At 46.1% G+C, this 21,873-nt stretch overlaps 1 protein-coding gene across 1 annotated transcript in view; it reads left to right on the forward strand.

Annotated features, from left to right (window-relative positions):
- The window catches only part of JAM2 (junctional adhesion molecule 2), a 146,239-nt gene that overhangs the window by 114,884 nt on the left and 9,482 nt on the right, over nt 1-21,873 (forward strand). The window contains exons 7-8 of the mRNA XM_068270582.1: nt 12,449-12,556; nt 21,030-21,045. Of these exons, the coding sequence (XP_068126683.1) occupies nt 12,449-12,556; nt 21,030-21,045 (124 nt within the window). The remainder of the gene's footprint in view (nt 1-12,448; nt 12,557-21,029; nt 21,046-21,873) is intronic.

Below are 21,873 nucleotides of genomic sequence, written 5' to 3' on the forward strand. Positions count from 1 at the left end.
ACACAAGATAAAAAAAAAATCTCTTAGAAGAAAACTTAAGTAAAAAAGTGAATTGAATAAGGGCTTTCGTGTTACTGGTCTACAGAAAATGACTGCAGCATGGCAACACTAAAACTAAAATATGAAATAGAAAGCATGTAAAAATTTGATTGCCATGTATATTTACAGGTAGGTAACTGGAGTAATTAAAGGACAACTGAAGTGATATGGATATGGAGGCTACCATATTTGTTTACTTTAGGGGCTCTTTCACACCAAGGTCGCATTAAGGTCGCATAACGTGCCCCTAACGCAACGCATAGTGGTGCTAAAGTTAGACGCTACATAGAGACGCGTTATGCGTCTCTTGGTGCGCCGTTTTCATTCGATACTGGTAGATAGAAAACAGTGCATACGTCAAAAGACTGTGGAGACCACGTGATCGGAACACTCCGCATCACGTGGTCCCGCCAGCCAATCGGCGCACAAAGCGGCCGCTCCAGGAAGTAAACACGTGACGTCACATAGTGACAGTGAATATTAATTAGCCATATGGCTAGGCACAATAGCCAGGGCCGAGCTTGGGCGGGTGCTGCGGGTGCAAGGCACCCAGGCGCCTGCCTCTGAGAGGCGCCGCCCGGCCGCCGCTCTCCCGCTGTGGCCGCCGCTCCCTCCCTCCCTCTAGCCGCCGGCGCCGCGTCAGACCTCGATCAGGCGGCGACCAATAGTGCGGGCGCTAGGACCTAGCACGCCGCACTGATATGCGGAAGTGACATCACTTCTGCATATAGAGCGGGTGCGTCTGGCGCCCTCTTACTGGTCGGGTCGCCCGCTGATCGAGGTCTGACGCTGCTGCAAGGTGAGGGGGTAGCGGCAGCGGCGGCTAGAGGAGGAGAGGGAGGGTGTCACTAACTAAAGGGGGACCCTGTCACTCGCTACATCTACTGGGCACATATACCCCCTGGCTGCATCTACTGGGCACATATACCCCTGGCTACATCTACTGGGCACATATACCCCCTGGCTGCATCTACTGGGCACATATACCCCTGGCTACATCTACTGGGCACATATACCCCCTGGCTGCATCTACTGGGCACATATACCCCTGGCTACATCTACTGGGCACATATACCCCCTGGCTACATCTACTGGGCACATACACCCCCTGGCTACATCTACTGGGCACATATACCCCCTGGCTACATCTACTGGGCACATATACCCCCTGACTACATCTACTGGGCACATATACCCCCTGGCTACATCTACTGGGCACATATACCCCCTGGCTACATCTACTGGGCACATATACCCCCTGGCTACATCTACTGGGCACATATACCCCCTGGCTACATCTACTGGGCACATATACCCCCTGACTACATCTACTGGGCACATATACCCCCTGGCTACATCTACTGGGCACATATACCCCCTGGCTACATCTACTGGGCACATATACCCCTGGCTACATCTACTGGGCACATATACCCCCTGGCTACATCTACTGGGCACATATACCCCTGGCTACATCTACTGGGCACATATACCCCCTGGCTACATCTACTGGGCACATTTACCCCCTGGCTGCATCTACTGGGCACATATACCCCTGGCTACATCTACTGGGCACATATACCCCTGGCTACATCTACTGGGCACATATACCCCCTGGCTACATCTACTGGGCACATATACCCCCTGGCTGCATCTACTGGGCACATATACCCCTGGCTACATCTACTGGGCACATATACCCCCGGCTGCATCTACTGGGCACATATACCCCTGGCTACATCTACTGGGCACATATACCCCCTGGCTACATCTACTGGGCACATATACCCCCTGGCTACATCTACTGGGCACATATACCCCCTGGCTACATCTATTGGGCACATATACCCCCTGGCTACATCTACTGGGCACATATACCCCCTGGCTACATCTACTGGGCACATATACCCCATGGCTACATCTACTTTGCACATATACCCCCTGGCTACATCTACTGGGCACATATACCCCCTGGCTACATCTACTGGGCACATATATCCCTGGCTACATATACTGGGGACATATACCTCTGGCTACATATACTGGGCACATATATCCCTGGCTGCATCTACTGGGGACATATATCCCTGGCTACATATACTGGGAACATATACCTCTGGCTACATATACTGGGGACATATATCCCTGGCTACATATACTGGGGACACTGGCTGTTTGTCATTATGTGCATTTACTGGTGAAAATCTGTCTCTTATTATGTGCATTTTCTGGTGAAAAGCTGTCTCTTATTATGTGCATTTGCTGGTGAAAAGCGGAATCTTATTATGTGCATTTACTGGTGAAAAGCTGTCTCTTATTATGTGCATTTACTGATGAAAGATTGTCTGTCATTACGTGCATTTACTGGTGAAACGCTGTCTCTTATGTGCATTTAGTGGGGAAATGTTGTCAGTAAAAATCTTTTGTCAGTAAATTTTTAGGTATTTGTCAGTAAAAAGTAACGTGAAAGGTTGGCAACACTGGCAGGCTGTGCGGCGCAACGGGAAAGATACAGGCCGCCCACCTCACGCTTGAGCTCGGCGGGCGGAGGAGCCAACGACAGCGAGCAAGAGTAGGGTGGCCGCAGGCAGCCATAAATACGCAGTGTGTGACTGCGTTGCACTCGCAGAGCCTCTCAGCCTGAGTCAGTCCAGAGACTAGCAGACTTGCAGGCAGCCAAAGCCAGCCAGGAGCAAGCCAATGGAAGAGGGGTAGGAATGGGGTATCGCATGCATGCGTAAAGACGTGGAAGGTGTGGGTGTGATTAAGCAGGACATGGGTGTGGTTATGTGGTTGGGCGCGGTTAATTTAACCACTCCCATAGGCGCCAGAGAAAATCTTGCACCCAGGTGCCAGGCACCCCAGGCTCACCCCTGACAATAGCGGACTCTCCCCTCCTTCTCCAACATTACTGAGCATGTGCAAACAGTCTAACGCGGCTAAAACCGCGTATAACGCACAGCATGCTGCACTTTCATTGAACGTGCAGCGTTACACTGTAACGCAACATGGGCACTGTGAACAGCCCATTGATTTTTCATTACTGTGAGTTGGGCTTCGTTACAGGCTGCTCTAACGTGCGCCTGTAACGTCCCACTGTGAAAGCAGCCTTAAGCAATAGCAGTTGCCTGGCAGTCCTCCTGATCCTCTGCATGTAATACTTTTAGCCATAGCCCCTGAACAAGGATGCAGCAGATCAGGTGTTTCTGACATTATTGTCAGATCTGACAAGATTAGCTGTATGCTTGTTTCTGGTGTTATTCAAACACTACTGCATCCAAATAGATCAACAGGACTGCCAGGCAACTGGTATTGTTTAAAAGGAAATAAATATGGCAGCCTTCATATACTTCTTGCTTCAATTGTCCTTTTAAAAGAAACTAGCCAACCCGCGTCGTAGCATACGCCGCATCTATCTATCTAATAGAGTACGTGCCTCAACCTTGAAGCAAGAAGAAGTAGGCTTTCCATGAGAAAATGTATGCGTGCTCAAACACCAAGTTTAACCCTAGCAAGTCTGGCTTTGCAAATCCGGCCTAATTGGCTATTCATGAGGCAATGCTCATGCAAATATGCATTTGCTTTCGCATGCCAAACTATGCAGGGTCAAAAAACCAATACTGCAAAGTGCTCTCTCGCTGCCTGGGAACCACAGCGGCACCCCGGAGTGGGAGGCTGGGTGGTTTCCAGGCAGTGAGAGAGCCTGGGACCCTGCGGTCCCCCCAGTTGTATAAAAAGGGGGCATTGGGAATCCTCCCCGTGGCGCTCCTGGAAGCCTGGAGCACACCAAAAACTGCTAGCAGATCCGCAAAATGCTAGCAGATTTTGAAACGCTTTTTCTTATTTTTCTGTAGCATTTCACCTAGCATTTTGCGGTTTTGTAAAGCGTTTTTGGTGTAGTAGATTTCATATATTGTTACAGTAAAGCTGTTACTGAACAGCTTCTGTAACAAAAACGCCTGCAAAACCGCTCTGAACTGCCGTTTTTCAGAGCAGTTTGCGTTTTTCCTATACTTTACATTGGAGGCAGAAACGCCTCCGCAATCCAAAAAATGCCTCACCTCGGGAGTATGCGTTTCAGCAAAACGCCTCCCGCTCTGGTGTGCACCAGCCCATTGAAATACATTACCCAAGCGTATCCGCAGCCGCAAGTGGATCACAAAACGCTGCCGAACCGCTCTGGTGTGCACTAAGCCGGATAGTGCTAATGTAGCATGTAGCAGGGTGACTGCTTTGTGGTATTGGTTTGTGCATGCATTTGCATGAGCATTGCCTCATGAATAGCCAATTAGGCCAGATTTGCAATGTCAGACTTGCTAGGGTAAGGCCTCTTTTCCATGGACTGTGAATAGGCAGTGAAATGGCTCTCAAACTCTCACAACTGCTCACTGCTGCCTGGTAACTGCTCACTGCTGCCTGGTAACTGCTTGCTGCTGCCTGGTAACTGCTTGCTGCTGCCTGGTAACTGCTTGTTGCTGCCTGGTAACTGCTTGTTGCTGCCTGGTAACTGCTTGTTGCTGCCTGGTATCTGCTCACTGCTGCCTGGTAACTGCTTGCTGCTGCCAGGTAACTGCTTGTTGCTGCCTGGTATCTGCTCACTGCTGACTGATAACTGCTTGCTGCTGCCTGGTAACTGCTTGTTGCTGCCTGGTATCTGCTCACTGCTGCCTGGTAACTGCTTGCTGAGCACACAGCTCAACAGTCCGTGGAAAAGAGGCCTTAAACTTGGTGTTTGAGCACGCATAAATTTTCTCATGCAAAGTACTTCTTCTTCTTGTTTGAAGGTTGAGGCACTTAGTCTATTATATATATAGATGGTATTTCATTAAAAAATAAATGATGATTTCAGTTTAATCTTCTTTTTGTGCTGACCTGTGACTCTTACTGCTGTCATTCAGAATTCACTAGACTATGTAAGCCAATGCATATCAAAGGAGCTGTAAGCATGTATTGCGTGAATTCACAGCTCAACGAACAGGGACATCTTCCTGTAGTGGGTAATGTTGGGTGTAAGTAACTGGGTGAGGTAGTAGGAGGGAGGTGGGACTGATATGCAGTGGATGGGCAAGAGTGCTGGTAACTGAGAGGTGAGGTCATTTCCTGTGTGGAAGGATGCTCAGTAGAGACATGGGCTCATGGCTAACATGTTTATTACGGAAACCTGCACTACGCCAACTAACAACTTCTTTGCTTGCATTTCAACTTTGCAGTTAACCTCTGTTCATGCGCAGTCTCTGTACTTCACCCTTACTTTGCCAGCACAATCGCCCTGTAGTCAATCCATACTCTGCTTGGACTGCCGTTCTGCACTTAATTTCTAATCTTCCTGCGCAGCCATTCTACACTTATTACCCACTTCCTGCACAACCATCCTACACTTAAAGGACCACTATTGCGAAAAAATTACAAATTGAAAATACATAAAAACGCAAAAATAAAAAGTACAGTCATTTTTATCTAGAGTAAAATGAGCTATGAATTAGTTTTCTCCTATGTTGCTGTCACTTACAGAAAGGTAGTAGAAATCTGACAGAACTTACAGGTTTTGGACTAGCCCATCTCCTCGTGGGAGATTCTCAGTGTTTTCTGTACTTTCATAGGCACTCAGGGCTCTTTCACACCAGAGCCCTTTTCCTGCGTTTCAACGCCAAGGCAATTCTTTGCATTAACCAAGGTAAAATGCAAGTCCATAGACTTTCATTTTACCTTTCACACCCGACGCTGCGTTTCAGTGCGTTGTGGTTGGACGCACCCGGGAGTGTTGAAACGCCGGGAGCCGGAGGTTTTCTGTCGGGTTCAATTAATAGTTACCGCCGCTGAGTGCGTCGCACCGCAGATTCCCAGCGACACGCCGCAGGCTATTCAACGCGTGCAGGAGAACGGCTCCTGCACGCGTTGTCTGATGTGAAAGAGGCCTTAGTGAACAGCAGTTTCTCAGTCCAATTACCAGAATAGTGTGCAAACAGGTAAGGGAATCGCCCTGCATCTTTGTATAAATCCTTTCCAGGGAGTGCTTTTGTAAACAATACAACACCATAAGGAGATGGACTAGTCCATAACCTGTCAGTTCTGTCACATTTCTACTACCTACTGTAAGTGACAGCAACATAGGAGAAAAGTACAGTTTGTATGGCTCATTTTACTCTGGAAGAAATATATTTCTTATTTGTATGTGTTTACGTGTATTTTACATTTCACAATTTTACATGATAGTGTTCCTTTAATGCCCACTCTGCCTGCACAGGAAACCTTAAAGAACACCCAAGGTGAAAATAAACTAATGAAATAAAAATTTTTTATCTTTTCCTCGTTCTCATAAAAATGACTTTTTTAAAGATATTTCACAGTTTTATTTTATATCTAAATCTACTTTTTAAGTTTTTACTGTTTTATTGTTTTTGGTCAATGACACATTCATTGAAGTATGCCAGAGCTAAAATTTATGAACTATTGACCATTTGTTATCTCTTTCCTGCTCTCAGAAGCCAATTTCTGCTAAGAAAGTGTTTTATAGTTGTAATTTCTTATGAGTGAGGCCCACACTGTAGTCTGACCAAGTCATGACTCCAGGAACTGCCACTTACATACCTGATGTTTAACTCTTTCAGGCAGAGAAAGAAAAAAAAAAGGAACACAGCATAGTTATTTGTGTGCTAGGCACTGTACATACACATGTCTATCTCATCATGTCACATGTCACTTCGGGTGTCCTTTAACTTGACTTATTCCGCTACAAAGCACACAATTTGCTTCTTTCATTTTGTATCCCTTTAAAAATACTCTAAGGGATCTGTTTGTAAAAAAAAATAAAAATAAAAAAGCTAACCTATGCACCTATTTAAAGTGTACTTGCCGTGCGTACTTGTTTTTTTTTTTTGTCAAATAAGGCAAATATTTATAGGGTAGCAGTAGGCAACAGATGGATGGAGGCTGCGGGCTGATGCAGAACTGGGTGCATGGGCATGCTGGATGACACATGGTGGCCAAGCTGAGGTGGGTGTGTCCATGGATCATGGGACCATGTGCAGGAACAGGAAGTCATAACTGCCAGCCACCTCCCAGCACCGCTTTGCCTGTGCAGCAGCTTTGATGACACGGCATCACCCAGTTGCTAAGTGATGCCAGCTCACAGTTTTGCGAGCTGCCACTTAGAATGTGCTCTGCCACTTCCTGCCCACGCTCTGACTCCTCTTGGGAGGATGGGTAGTGCGTTCCTTGAATAAGGGCTCCAAAACTGACAGAAACAGTGCTGCTTGTGCAGAAACCCGACTGTGCGCAATCCCAGAAGATTCATTGCAAATTTATTCCCTGCCAATACCTTACACGTGCCATCTACCACCTGTACCCACTGCAATATTTGTACTAGGATTCATCTGCGGGTAATCTGCTGGTGAAGGTGTCTGCTTTTATCCAAGGTCTACAAACAGATCCCTTAGACAGTGTTCACACTTATTAAAATTTGCGTGGAAAAAAAGGACTTTTTGCAGCATAAATTCACACATAGCATGTAAATTCCCATTGACTTTCAATAGCCATTCTGAAAAACCGCATGCGCAAATTTACATACAAATGCAAATTTTAATTAAAAAAAATGCATGCGTAAAAAAAAACTAGTTTTCTGCAATGGATGCAAAGTGTGAACCCTGTCTTAGTGTATGTACAGTATGTAGTAATGCTTTAGAATGGCTATTAGGGCTTGTTCCAATTAGACACACTTTTAAATACGCATACGTTTCTGCAAGGCTGTTGGTTTTTCCCATGTAAGGCCTATACTAGCCAGCTTGGTTGGCCAGAGTTGGTCCAGAGCTACTGCTTTTGCCTGTGAAGTATGAGGTCATGAGTTCGACTCCCAGGGCAGAAGAAAAAATACTACAGTTCCAGGATCAATACACAAATGCATGACATGCTGTGTTTTCCTGTTGGGTGCTTTCTTAATAGTTAGAGGAAACTTGTAAAAGCAGAATTGAAGTTCATGGAAACACATTTGTATGCATTTTTCTGAATCTTTAGACCTCTTTTCCACGGGAGGCTGATCTGCATGCTGGTTGGGCTGTTGAGCCTCCCGGCTGCTGGCGACAAGCGTTTGGTAACACCATGCATGTCACATTTGAATCGTGGCGGTGTTACCCAATGGGCAAAAACCATATCATGTTGCTGCGCTCAGATGCAACTTCACTGGAAGGGGGGGGGGTCTGTTCACAGCCTGACCCAAGTGTTAGCGAGCCCCTGGCTGGAGAACAGGAGCAGTTGTCAGGCGATAAATTCACTGCCTTCAGTTTCTAATGGAAAAGAGGCCTAGAGCCTGGTACATACTTTCAATTATGATTGGGGAATCACTGACCAATTTTACCACCTTTGTGTTGTTTGAGGCTCAACACATATTTAATACTATGAGCAGATTGTGTAGGTAAACTGTAACACAACATAGTTGTGATCAAATTGGTCAGTAATTGGCCAGTCATATTTAACCTCCCTGACGGTACGCAGTTTCAGAGGCTGCGTCTGCCGGGAGGATTTTATGCAGCAAAATGTGTTTTATATCGGTTTGCTAGCACTTAGCTAGCTAACTATGTCCCCCAAGCCCCTCTGCACTGTTTATCACCCACCGATCGCTGCCGGCAATACGTACCCCTCCGCGATCCCGCAAGAGCCGCAGCTTCCTATTGAGCTTCACTCGTCGCTCATCGCATAACGACAATCAGAGATGACGTCATGACGTCATCCGCAGTCCCGATCGCCGCCATAGCGAGGCCTGGAGCTGATTGGGAGGCAGCACCATCGCGAGATCCCTGGGGGGGGGGGTTTGGGTAAGTATTACAGCGGCGATCGGGGACCGGAGGCACTTGGGGAACATAGTTAGCTAGCTATGTGCTAGCTAACATAAAATCCTTCCGGGGCCGTGTGATCCCGCAGGGATATCATGTGAGTAGTTCAGAGGAACTGCCTCTGCATGTCAAGCATGAGGTCATAAGTTGACTCCCGGGTCAGAAAAAAATAATACCTCAAAATCGTATTATAAAAGGGAAATGAAGGAAGAAAGCACATAAACACACATAGAATGATAGAGTGTAAGTAAATGCATTGAAAATTTGATTGATGAACCCTTAGACATGCCTTTTTCTGCACACAGTCATTTTATAGTGGGAACAAGCCCTGATATCCATTCAGTATTTACTATATAAGCACATCATCAGTACACGTTAATGTGATTGGGAATAGAGTGTCAAGTATCCTCGGCGAATGGTGTATTCCCAAACACATTGATGTTACTACAAATGAATACATAGGACTCAATAGAAATAACCCATCCAATACTGCATGACAAGGTGTGCGGTTCAGCCACTGTTACCTGGTTTGCTTTGTTTTGCCATGCAAGCAGAGGATAGGAGATCGAATAATATGGAAGGTAAAGACAACCTGTCTTGGGCTCCTAGCGTCTTCAGCATCACACTTCTCATACTGTTTGTATTAGTTTTCTATCAGTTTCACATAAAGATGGGGGGCCAGTGCACCCCAAAAACCTCCAGCAGATCCGCAAAACGCTAGAGGTTTTTGAAGCAGAATTTCAGAGCGAAACATTTCTAGGCATGTTTAGGACTCGGTCACACTACAAGAGCTTTTCTAAGCACTTTGTGATTTTAAAAGCTTTTGCTAATGTTATCCTATGTGTGTTCTCACTGGAGTGATGTGATTTTGTAAAAATCCCCCATAGCATTGCATTAGCAAGAGCTTTTAAAATCTCTTTTATAAACATGCCTAGCGTTTTTTGGAGCGTTTTTGTGTAGCAGATTACAAATATTGTTACAGTAGCTGTTACTGAACAGCTACTGTAACAAAAATGCCTGAAAAGCCGCTCTGATCTAGCGTTTTCCAGAGCAGTTTTCCACTTTCCTATACTTTAACATTGAGGCAGAAACGCCTCAGAAATGTAAAAAATGCTGCAGCCCCCGAGTTTGCGTTTGTGGAAAAAACGACCCGCTCTTGTGTGCACCATCCCATTCACTTCCAATAGCCAAGCGGTTTTCCCCCTGCAAACGTTTTAAAAACCACTTCAGAACCGCTCTGGTGTGCACCAGCCCTTTGTGAACAGAGCTGGATGAGATAGCCAGTAAGCAATGGGGAAGGGAAAGTGGAATTGTAAGGAGCTCAGGATGCGGCCAGTTTAACTTTAGCTGAGGTGAACTGATTTTGGTGGGTTATTCTGAGTAATACAGAAATGTTATCTGTTTTTTTATCTTAGTAATGCTGTTTTATCTTACGCTTGGCCAGCATGCGGCTGAGCAGAGTGGAAAAAAACAGAAACTGTTCCTGCACTTTAATTACTGTATTTAAATATTTAGATGAGGTGCTGCCAAGGCTCTGAAGCTGGGGGCGGGTTCCGATGCCTGGAGCCGGAGAGGGGCCACTCAGAGACGCTCTGGGGCTGGATGGGGTCACAGATGAGCAGCAGGATTGTCTTTAGTCCTGTTTTAAAGCAGACTTGTGTTCATCCTTAGATATATGCACAGAAGCATATTTTTTCAATACACTTCCGTGCAATTCAAATTTCAGCCACAGGAAGTGAGCGAGCACTAGAGAGCCTCACTTCCTGCTTGGCCTGCAGTCAAACGGGAGATTACCGCACGGACATCCCCGAAGGCTATTTTTAGCGTTGCACTGCAGCGCGCCTCTAACGCCAATTGTGAAAATTGTGAAACCGGCCTAAGGGTGCGCATACATTACTCGATTTCATCATGATGATTTTTTGGGAGGGCAGCACGGTGGTGTAGTGATTAGCACTCTTAACTTGCAACTCTGGGTCCCCAGTTCAAATTCCAACCAGACAGGGCCCAATTTACCATATGGCACTGTAGGCACATGCCTACAGGCGCCTGATTTTGGAAAGGCGGCTCACTCCCCTCCCGTAGTGCCTCTCTTCCTCTTTCCCTGTGCCGAGTTCTGAGCAGGGTGTAGATGAGAGGTTACTCACCCAGCTCTCGACATTCCACTGACAAGATCTCTCTTCATTTGTGGGCACCACTAGCTACTTAATAATGAGGGTACCTCTGGCTACCTAATGCTAAGCAGCACCTTTAGCTACCTACACAGGGCAGGGGAAGCAGGGGAGAGGTGATATCTGGGCCAGCCAGCACACTTGCGGTTCAGTTTGGTGGGGTTTGTAGTTCATGGAGGGCAAAGTCTGGGGTGCCTGGACATCTGTGCCTATAGGTGATCTGGGTCTGCAGCCAGGGCACTATCTGCACGGAGTTTGTATGTTATCCCCGTGTCTGCGTGGGTTTCCTCCTACATCCTAAAAACATGCAGATAAGCTAATTGGCTTACCCCTAAATTAGCCCTAGACTATGATACATACACAATGCATACATACACATACGACTATGGTAGAGATTAGATTGTGAGCTCCTCTGAGGGACAGTTAAGTGACAAGACAATATATATACTCTGTACAGCGCTGCGGAAGATGTCAGTGCTATATAAATACTAAGTAATAATAATCTCCTACCCAAACCGGCAAAAAAGGATAGCTCGGGCATGCTGGATATTCTCAGGTGCGCGTTTGATTTCCTGACGACTGACTGACCCCCGGCTGGCCTCCCCCCAAATGTATATATGCCCCCTGTGGTGAATGTTACAGGCTCATCTTGATGGAACAGAGTGGTCTGTATGCCGATAGGCACCCAGTATAACAAGTTAGAACTCTTGACTGAAAACAAAACATGCTGAGATACAGTATATCATACACCACCATCAGGAAATACAGCTCGCTTAGAACAGAGGGGAACATAGAGAATACAGGAAATAACAATCCCTTAGAGATCATCATCACGTTTTACACACAGTGACATCCTGTGGTTTTTTTACCATACTGCAGTTTAAGGTAATAATGTTGTTAAATCTCTTACGACATCCGTCATGCCGCCGTAACTCCTTGCCATCTCCTGTGTCCGGTGTCTTTCTGAAATTCCACTGTGAGCACGAGCACCGATCCCACATGACACCACCACATGTACTGACATCAATATTCTTCCCTGTTTGCTGTTATGGAGAATGCAAGGCCTTCTGTGAGCCTGGCCTTGAAGTGGGATAAAACTCTGACATAACATTCAATAAAAATGTGTTTTCCTACTTTTTATCTCCCATATAGTTATCATATTTGCTTTTGTGCACAAGTAATATTGCCTGTTTACAAATTACAAGGTCCAAAGTACAACTTATTTGCTCTGAAAGCTGCCACTGCATTTTATTCACAGTTGAAATGCTGTGTTTCAGACCACTTTAATGAAGCCTGGAACTGGAACTCCGCCCTGGCAGGCCTGTTGCATAGCGCAGTGTAATTGTCATATGATGTGCATACCAACATTTTCTCTGCCCTGCACATTCATTGCTGTGTTATTTTCCTGTCTTGCAGAGGACCTGAACTGGGCGGGTATCATAGCGGCAGTCGTGGTTGTGGCCATCCTCATTGTCTTATGCGGCATTGGCGTGTGTTACGCCCAGAGACGAGGGTACTTTTCCGGTAAGTGGTATTCACCAACATGATACCTACAGTACAATCCATAATGAGAGAAGAGGAGGGCGTGTCCTTTCAAAAAAACGCATTTATTGCCATCCTATAAAAATGATACCCGCTTGCCATTCTGTTATATAAATAATGTTGTCAGCGGCAGGGTGAAAAGTTAGCGTATTACATTATATGGAGGGCGCAGGCAGACATGATGTTCCTGAGTTATATTTAGTGGAGGCGGATAGCGTTACCCGAGGAATGGGGCGCGGACGGCTGTATTAATAGTATTGGAAAAGAAGATGGATTGGCAGCTGTTTCCGTGTGATCTGCATTGTAATATTGCTGGGTTTTCAGCACAGAACAGCCAGGATTACTATTGTCCCGGCACACAGAACAATGGAGCTGGGTAAAACATTCAGGCTATTTATATAAGTGGACTTTTGTTGGCTTTCGCTAAAACAAACTCATTGCAGTTACAGAGAACTGTCTGAAGAATTAAAGGATACATTAGTCCTAAATCAAATCTAAAAATGACGTCCAGTGTTTGGGGGGAGGGGGGGGGGTTGCGCATAGGCTTACCAAACCTCCTGTGGCCCGGCGTCTGCCTCTGTTCGCCACTATTCCTGCCGTTGTCATGGTTCTGGTGGGAGGGGTTGGTGCCCTTTGACCTGGACATACTGCGCTGCGCATGCCTAGTATGTCCTCCTCTTGGCACCGGGTAAGTCATTGCACAGGCATGCGCGCACACAGCACACTGGGTCACAAGCCGACCAAGAGGACATACTGCTCATGCGCAGCACAGTATGCCCGGGTCAAAGTGTGCAGACCCCTCTGACCTGGACCGTGACAACGGCAGGAATAGCAGGTGAACATAGGCAGTAGAACAAGTATTTATCTACATACCTATATAAGTGTGGTTTTTTTTCCTGGAATAGTATGGCTGTCACTGCTACTTTAAAGATCTGGTATGGCGAATGTTTAAGCGACCGCCGGGGGCACCTGTACACAAGCTGGACTGTTGGCCGAGACAGCCCCAAATATCCAACTTCAATCTAGCCTGTGTAGGAAGCTGAAGTCTCCAGACTGTGCAGCTAAATATCAGTGTGTATAGCTATACATCAGCCAGGGCCAGGGATTTACCATAAGGCACTGTAGGCACTTGCCTACAGGCGCCTGATGATGGAAAGACGGCTCACTCCCCTCCCTAAACACCTCCCTCCCACCTTCCCTATGAAGTTCCCAAACAGAGTGTCAATGAGAGGTAACTCACCCAGCTCTCAGCATTCCACTGATCAGATCTCCCTTCAGCTTGGAGGCACCACTAGCTGCATAATACATGGGAGCACCTCTAGCTACTTGACTGTACATCTGGCTACATAATACTAAAGGTGGTCCAATTTCTAGCGAAAAATCGTTTGAGTGATCAGAATTTCTGAATGGATTGGTTGTAAATAATCTCAGTTGATGGGCACAATCGTTTACAAACGATTATAAAAAAAATAGTCCGATTGGATTTTTGTCAAACCAAAATTTGGATTTTCTTGTCGGTTGTGATTGATAGGAAGCAAAGATTGGTTCTTTGATGGTGTAGTGAACGATTTTTTGTCCGATCAAAATTTCTGATTGCTCAAACGACTTTTCGCTAGAAATTGGACCGTTATTGGCCACCTTAAGGGGCACCTGTAGCTACCTATGACGGACAAGGGAACTAAGGGAGAAGTGACAGTTGGGCCAGCCAGCACACTTGCAGTACGCTTTGGCGGGTGTCTCTAGGTGCCTCAAGGCTCCTGTGATGTAAATCTGGCCCTGACATCAGCACAGTATATGTCGCAGTCAGTACTGTATAGTGCATACAAGCCTAAAACAATGACATAAATGACCTATTTAATTGTATTGTTGTGCTAAAAAAGAAAAATGAAACAAGTTAACGCCCTTAATAGCAGACATTATGCCAGAGCTACACAAAGACAGGAAAGTGTGTGCTATTAACAGTCAATGAGCTGCAGAGTAGAGGGCCTCACAGTGAGGGAAATGACTTTTTGCCAGGCCCTGCAGGCAATATCCCGTTGTACTACCTTAATGTACCTCACATCTATGACAGTGTACTCTGCTGGCTCTTATTATGGCGGAATAGACAGTGAGTAATGATGCCTGATGAGATTTAAAGGGGACCCGACCTCAGTAAAATTATTTAAAATAAACAGATGATGTACCTGCAAATGAATAGTACCTACTTATTTTGCCGTCAGTTTCTCTCAGAAGCTTGCCATTTACCCACCTCCTACCACACAGTAACTCTCTACTGAATATTTCACAGCCCCACCTAGTGTTTCCACCCCACGCTTTAGATGTAAGCAGGGCAGACATCAGGGGGGGACAACTGACACTGCAGTGAGGGGACCCGGGCTTCTGGGGGCCCTGGGCCCCCCAAAGAGCTGGAGGCGCCGCATGTTCTGGCTGTGGCTGCGGGCCTGTGGCTCACTAACTAGCATTCTAGGCCACCATCTATACCTGGCTACCTATACTGGGGCTGGAACCACCTATACCTAGCTACCTATACTGGGGCATTATCTATATCTGGCTACCTATACTGGGGCACCACCTATACTTGGCTACTTATACTGGGGCGCCTATATCTTGCTACCTATACTGGGAGCACCTGTACCTGGCTAACCTATACTGGTGCACCACCCATACCAGGCTATCTATACTGGGGGCCAGTATACCAGGCTACCAATACTGGGGCACCACCTATAGTTGGCTACTTATACTGGGGGAACCTATACCTGGCTACTTATACTGGGTGCACCTATGCCTTGATACCTACACTAGGGGCACCTAAACCTGGCTAGGGCAGGGGGACGAGCTGAGACAGAAGGGGACAAGAGGTAACACAGGGGGATAAAAGAGGCACAGATGGAACAGAGGCAGACAAAAGAGGCACAGGGAGAAAAGAGATGAGACGGGAACATGAGGTCACACAGAGGGACACAAAAGAGGCACAAACTGAGGTGAGACACGGGGACAAAAGAGGCACAGGAAGAAAAGAGGGGGACAAAAGAGAACGGATAAAGGATAAGAACGGACCCACAAGTCCCTATCTCATTTGTTAATTGGGCACTACCTGTATTTTGATAGTATTTGCACTTCGTACACGGGGTTGGGGTGGCTAGTGGGCGGGCACAGCAACCAGTGGGTGGACCCAGGGAGGGGGGGCCCAGGCCTGATGATGTGTGAGGGGCCCAAATATTTCTGATAGCTGCCCTGGATGTAAGCCTCTGGCAGGGTCCTCCATTCCCTAGTGTAATCTACAGGATCGTGTGCTCCTGTCCTATGACAGCCTGTACTTGTATTACTGGGCCTACCTAACCAGCCCATATCGCATGATCATGTATTTTGTACAATTTGCTTTGTATCACTTTGTTCTATGTTGTATAACCTTGTTATGTCTGTCATCCTTGTATCATTGTATATATTTATTGTCCAGCGCTGCGTAATATGTTGGCGCTTTATAAACACAATAAATAATAATAATAATTCCTTGTCAATCAGGTCCAATCGTTTTGCTTGCACACGCAGTACTGTAAATGCATTGGTTGGGCAACCAGGGCTGCTGTACACATTGTAAATTTTCGGCAGTGGTGGTCATTATTGCATCTAGTGTAGATTGTAAGCCTTTGGGCAGGATGCTCCTTCTTATGTCTCCTACCTGATCACGCACCTCCATTACCGTACACCCATCCTATGGATCTGAGTGAACTCGACTGGCCTAATCTCCATGCTCCTCCATGCTCCCATCCAGTGACTGACTAAGCACTTCCTGTACTCATACTGTGCTGTGTGATCTGGTTTGTCAAATCGGGCGTTTGTACAGTCGGTCGGTCGGCTGATAACGCTGGTTTTGAAGGATGCCCTTGGCGGATCGGTCAAAACTAGCGTTATCAGCTGAACGACCGACTGTACACACGTCCAATTTGATGTCCAAACGGCCGGACATTTGGACATCCAGACGACCGGTCGTTTGGAAAAATCTGACGTGTGTATGAGCCTTTAGTGTCAAACTAATAGACTTTCAAACAAAAAGTCGTTTGTACACATGTATGGACCTATCTGTCATTTGAACAACAGTTAGTCTACGGATCTGCCAAGCGGATCAGTCAAAACTGCTGCTTTCAGTCTAACGGTTGTTCAAACACTCCAAACTGTCGTTCAAACGACCGGGTTGAACGACAGGTCGTACAGAAATATCAGACGTGTGTACGTACCTGCAGAGTCCTCACTGGAGATGCTTGGACAGAACTGGAGAAGGATTACATCATTGTGTTCTTAATCCCTTTAATCAAGTCAGCTGTTACCACAAATATGTCGAGTTGACTTTTTATTGTTGCCAGGCACTTCATAGATTGCAAAGGTTAGATATGTTGGAAAATTGGGGGTGTTTGGAACGGTCACACATTGCTACTATCGTTAGGTTTTGGAAGCATCACTAGTCTTACCATTCCTCCCCCTCATTGTGCACTGATCACAGACCACATGGGCCCCTCAGCTCTCCTACTGATAGGAAGTAGTATGAGCTGTTTCCTCCCACCAGCTGTACACTGAAGGGACACCTGTTGCTTTGGGTTTGTTGTGTTATTAATATGTTTATTATGGAAAGCCGTTGTTTTTCCATCTTACTTCCTGAAACTGGGTTTGATGCTGTGAGGTGAATGCAGAGCAAGCAGATAACGCCTCTGTCTCCCCTGTGTGGGGAAACAAACAGCTACAGCTGCTGGCTTCAGAAAATCACGTTTGTTGGCCATCATACTACATGGAAGTGTAAAGTTGGGCAGTCACTGGCAAATCGAAATTGGATGTGTATACCAGGCTTTAAATATACTGTAACCATTGGCCAACGTTCCAGCATACTGGGGCATTCTGAGCATGTTGGAAAGAAGCCGTATATTTTCCTCCTCAGGAAGCCCTCAGGAGTGAAACTGGAAATTTGGGCACCCGTGGCTAATGGATGATTTGGGCACTAATGCAAGTATCGGCAGTTAGGTGGTACCGAAAGCAGAAATTTGGGCACCCGATAAACATAATTTTGAAAATTAGATTGTTATAGTTTTACTCATTTTTATTGTTGTGAGAAAATTAGAATGTTATATTTTTTAACAATTTTATCTTTTTGAAAATTTGAAAGTTATAGTTGTTGACATTTTTTGTCATTTGCAGTTATACATTTTTAGTTGTTTTCTTTTTTAAATTACTGTTTTGAAATGTATCATTTTGAAAATTGGACAGTTAGGAAGGGGGGGGGGGGAGGATTTAAGGTTAGCCGTCAGAAAGGGGGGTTTATGGATAAGAGTCAGGAAGGGGGGGGGGGTTAGGGATAGGAGTCGGGAAGGGGGGATATAAAATTAGGCGTCAGGAAGGGGAGGTCTTAGGGTTAGGTGTCAGCAGGGCCGGCGCTACAAGTAAGGCAAAGGGGGGAATTGCCCCCAGAGTCCCTGGGGGCCCTGGGCCCCCTTTGCCAGCCAGCCAAAGATGTCCTGTGTCCCGGCCATGTCAGCCACCTGCTTAGAGTGTGGTCTGCCTGGGTGCCGGTGCAGGCAATGATGTGAAGAGTCGGGGAGCCATACATACTAGATTCCTCCTGGAGGCAGCTGATGGCATCCTATGGTCTCCATGGCTCCCTGGCTGTGTTACATGCACAGAGCCAGCCATAGCACGGCACTGCACCCATAATGTGATGCGGGCATGGACGTCACGTTAGGGTTAGGCATCAGGAAGGGGAGTTTTAGGGATAGGAGTCAGGAAGGGGTTTTAGGGTTAAGCATCAGGAAGGGGAGTTTTAGGGATAGGAGTCAGGAAGGGGGGTTTTTAGGGTTAGGTGCCAGGAAGGGGTTTTTTTAGGGTTAGGTGTCAGGAAGGGGGGTTTAAGGGATAGGAGTCGGAAAGGGGGGTTTTAGGGATAGGAGTCGGGAAGGGGTTTTTAGGGTTAGGTGCCAGGAAGGGGGGGGGGGGTTTAGGGATAGGAGTTAGGAAGGAGTTTTAGGGTTAGGTGTCAGGAAGGAGGTGTTTAGGGATAGGAGTCGGGAAGGGGTTTTTAGGGTTAGGTGCCAGGAAGGGGGGGGGGGGTTTAGGGATAGGAGTTAGGAAGGAGTTTTAGGGTTAGGTGTCAGGAAGGAGGTGTTTAGGGATAGGAGTCAGGAAGGGGAGTTTTAGGGATAGGAGTCAGGAAGGGGGGTTTTTAGGGTTAAGTGTCAGGAAGGGGAGTTGTAGGGATAGGAGTCAGGAAGGGGTTTTTAGTGTTAGGTGTCAGGAAGGGGGGTTTTAAGGTTAGGCATCAAAGGGTGGCGGGTTCTTTGTGAGAGTGGGGTTAGTTTAGCTGTATCTTTATTACCGCTGTAAATATTTTTTGTTTTCATTTGGTGCCCAACTCACAACAGTATTTATGGTTTACACTTATATTGGCTTCACCCAGTGCCCATTTTTCCACGTGCCTCTATTTCATGCATGCCTTCGGTGGTGCCGAGTGTGTTTTTCTGTTTGCCAGATGATTTTCCCCGGAGATATTCTTTACCTTGGGCAAGTTGTGCAGCCATTCCTGTCATGTTACAGATATCACATAACACTGTAGACTGTCTGCTGTGTAGCCTGTGACGGTATTTAAGGCACCCACATGTTTTTTTAAAAGCCACAATGTGACCCAAACACGACACACAAGCCAACCAGTTTGTTTACACTGCGACTCCCAGCGGCTGTTTACTGTGTATTATTTTCTTTATTTATTATGCAATTGTTGGAGATCCTTACACAGGAACTCCGCACTTCCCTCTGGATGGTTAGGTAGGATTTCCTACAGCTGGCCGCCAGGCTTCCCTGTACAAATGTTTGCTAGCTTAGCAAATGGCTCCCTCTGCTGGCTGCTACAGGAAACACCACTTGCTAACCAAATGCAAAACAAAATATACTATTTTTTATGTATACAGCACCAACATCTTCCGTAGCGCTGTACAAAACAAATATTGGGGAACATAAATACATCTGAAGTTACAAACACTGTACGATCTGGGCATCCAGCAATACAAGTACAAATACATACACAGTTTACATGTGGGTTGAGACATCAACAGTATTGGAACACCTTTATATGATAATACAGCAGACTAAGAAACAATAGGAGGAGCTCCCTGCGCTTGTGAACTTACAGAGGGTAGTGGGGTGGAGACATTAGGAAAGGATAAACAGGAGTTAGCAGGTGAGGCAGTGAGCCTCCAGCGAAGTTTGTATGTTCTCCTCGTGTCTGTGTGGGTTTCCTCTGGGCACTCAGGTTTCCTCCCTCTTCCCAAAAACATACAAAGAAGTTAATTGGCTTTCCCCTAAATTGGCCCTAGACTACAATAGACATGTGACTACAGTAGGGATTAGATTGTGAGCTCCCCCCTGAGGGACAGTTAAGTGACAAGACAGTATACTCTGTGCAGCGCTGCGGAAGATGTTGGCGCTATATAAATACTAAATAATAATGATGGCTATGGCTTGTCTGAACATGTGTGTTTTGAAAGTAGGTGTGAAGGTTTCCAGGCTTGGCGCATGATAGACTGGTTGTGGGAGAGAGTTCCAAAGGAGAGATGATGCTCCTGAGAAGTCCTGGATATGGGAGAGAGAGGAGGGGACCAAGCTAGAGGACAAGAGGGTCTCCTGGGTGGAGCGAAGGTTCTGGGTGGGATGGTCTCTTCCTACTTCAAAAAGTGGCCAGATGTTATCTTATGCTGGATCTTAAGCCAAGTACTCTCCAGGGGATTTCTATCGGCCGGCAGGGATTAGTGCACAGTGCTGTGCTGATGCCGTACAGATGCTTCACTAGCCTCCAGATCCAACATGCCGCATCTTTTGCAGACAGCGGTATTTATCATCCGCCACGGCCAAGTAATAGCGTGTGTATGTAGCTTTACTTTATTTGATCTTCAGGGCCGGTTCTCTCATGAAGCAAGGTGAAACACTTGCATCAGGCGCATAGTTTACAGGGGCGGCATGTTTGTATTGTGTTTACACTAACAGGATGCAGTTAGAGTAGGAGGAGAAGTGAGAGGAGAGCAAGGTGAAAAGGTCATCATTGGGGAAAAGCAGCTTGTTGTGCTGTGTGAGGAGTCTGACAGTGAATGAGGAGGGGGGAGGCAGGAGAGCAGCAGTGTTTCATTTGACTTGCACAGCAGAAAGGAGGAGGTGGAGAACCGGCACTGCTTATCTTTATACATGATTTACTATTAATTCTATATTTACTCTGTTGCTGGATTTTGGCAGCTAACTATTCACCAATTCCATCCTTTGTTTGTCATTTCAGTATATCATTTTGATAGTTTGCCTTCATAGGTTATTTTTATATATATATATATATATATATATATATATATATATATATATATATATATATATATATATATATATATTGTACAATATTATATCTAACTTTTTATTGTCTCTTCCTTTTTTTTGATAGGTGGAAAATCATCTAAGTGAGTATTATTTATTGTTCAAATTAATTTACTAAAGTGGATATGACCGGAATAATCAATTGACTTTTCATGGAGTAAGGGTGGTTTCACAGTGGGACGTTAAAGTCCCACGTTACAGCAGCCAGTAACGCAGCCTAACTCACAGCAAGGATAAATCAATGGGCTGTTCACAGTGCCCACGTTGGGTTACATAGTAACGCAGCACGTTTAAACAAAGTGCTGCATGCTGTACATTATACTAGGCTAAGCTGTTAGACTGTTTGCACATGCTCAGTAATGTTGGAGGAGTGCTCTCCTCCTCTGCGCCAGCCACATGGCAAATTAATATTCACTGCACTGCAGAGACTCCTGGTGGGACTGTAGTGTTGTCCGGATCATGAACGAAACATTCATTTGATCCGGATCTTTTTTGTGAGTCGAATCATCCGGATCATCACAATGAAAGATTCGGTTCACAGTGGATGTCTGTCTGGAAGAGACAGGAACATACAGAATGTACAGTGCAGGGAAAGTCCTGTCCTGCTAATCATTTCACCCAGTCTGCTTCCCTACTAAAATGATTCAAATGATTCGGTTCAAAGATCCGGCTCTTTTCTATGATCCGATTCAAATTATCCGAATCCTTAAAAAGATCCGGACTTCATATCACTAACCTGGAGCGGCTGCTTTGAGAGCTGCATAACGCGGCTCAATCTGACGTCCAACTTCAACACCACCATGCGTTGCGTTAGGGGCACGTTATGCGACCATAACGTCCTCTAAAATGCAACGTCTTGGTGTGTAAGTAGCCTAATGGTGTAATGCTATAATTTAATATAGAACATATGG

This window comes from Hyperolius riggenbachi, chromosome 2 (genome assembly GCF_040937935.1).
Source record: "Hyperolius riggenbachi isolate aHypRig1 chromosome 2, aHypRig1.pri, whole genome shotgun sequence".
Taxonomy (NCBI): Eukaryota; Metazoa; Chordata; class Amphibia; order Anura; family Hyperoliidae; genus Hyperolius; species Hyperolius riggenbachi.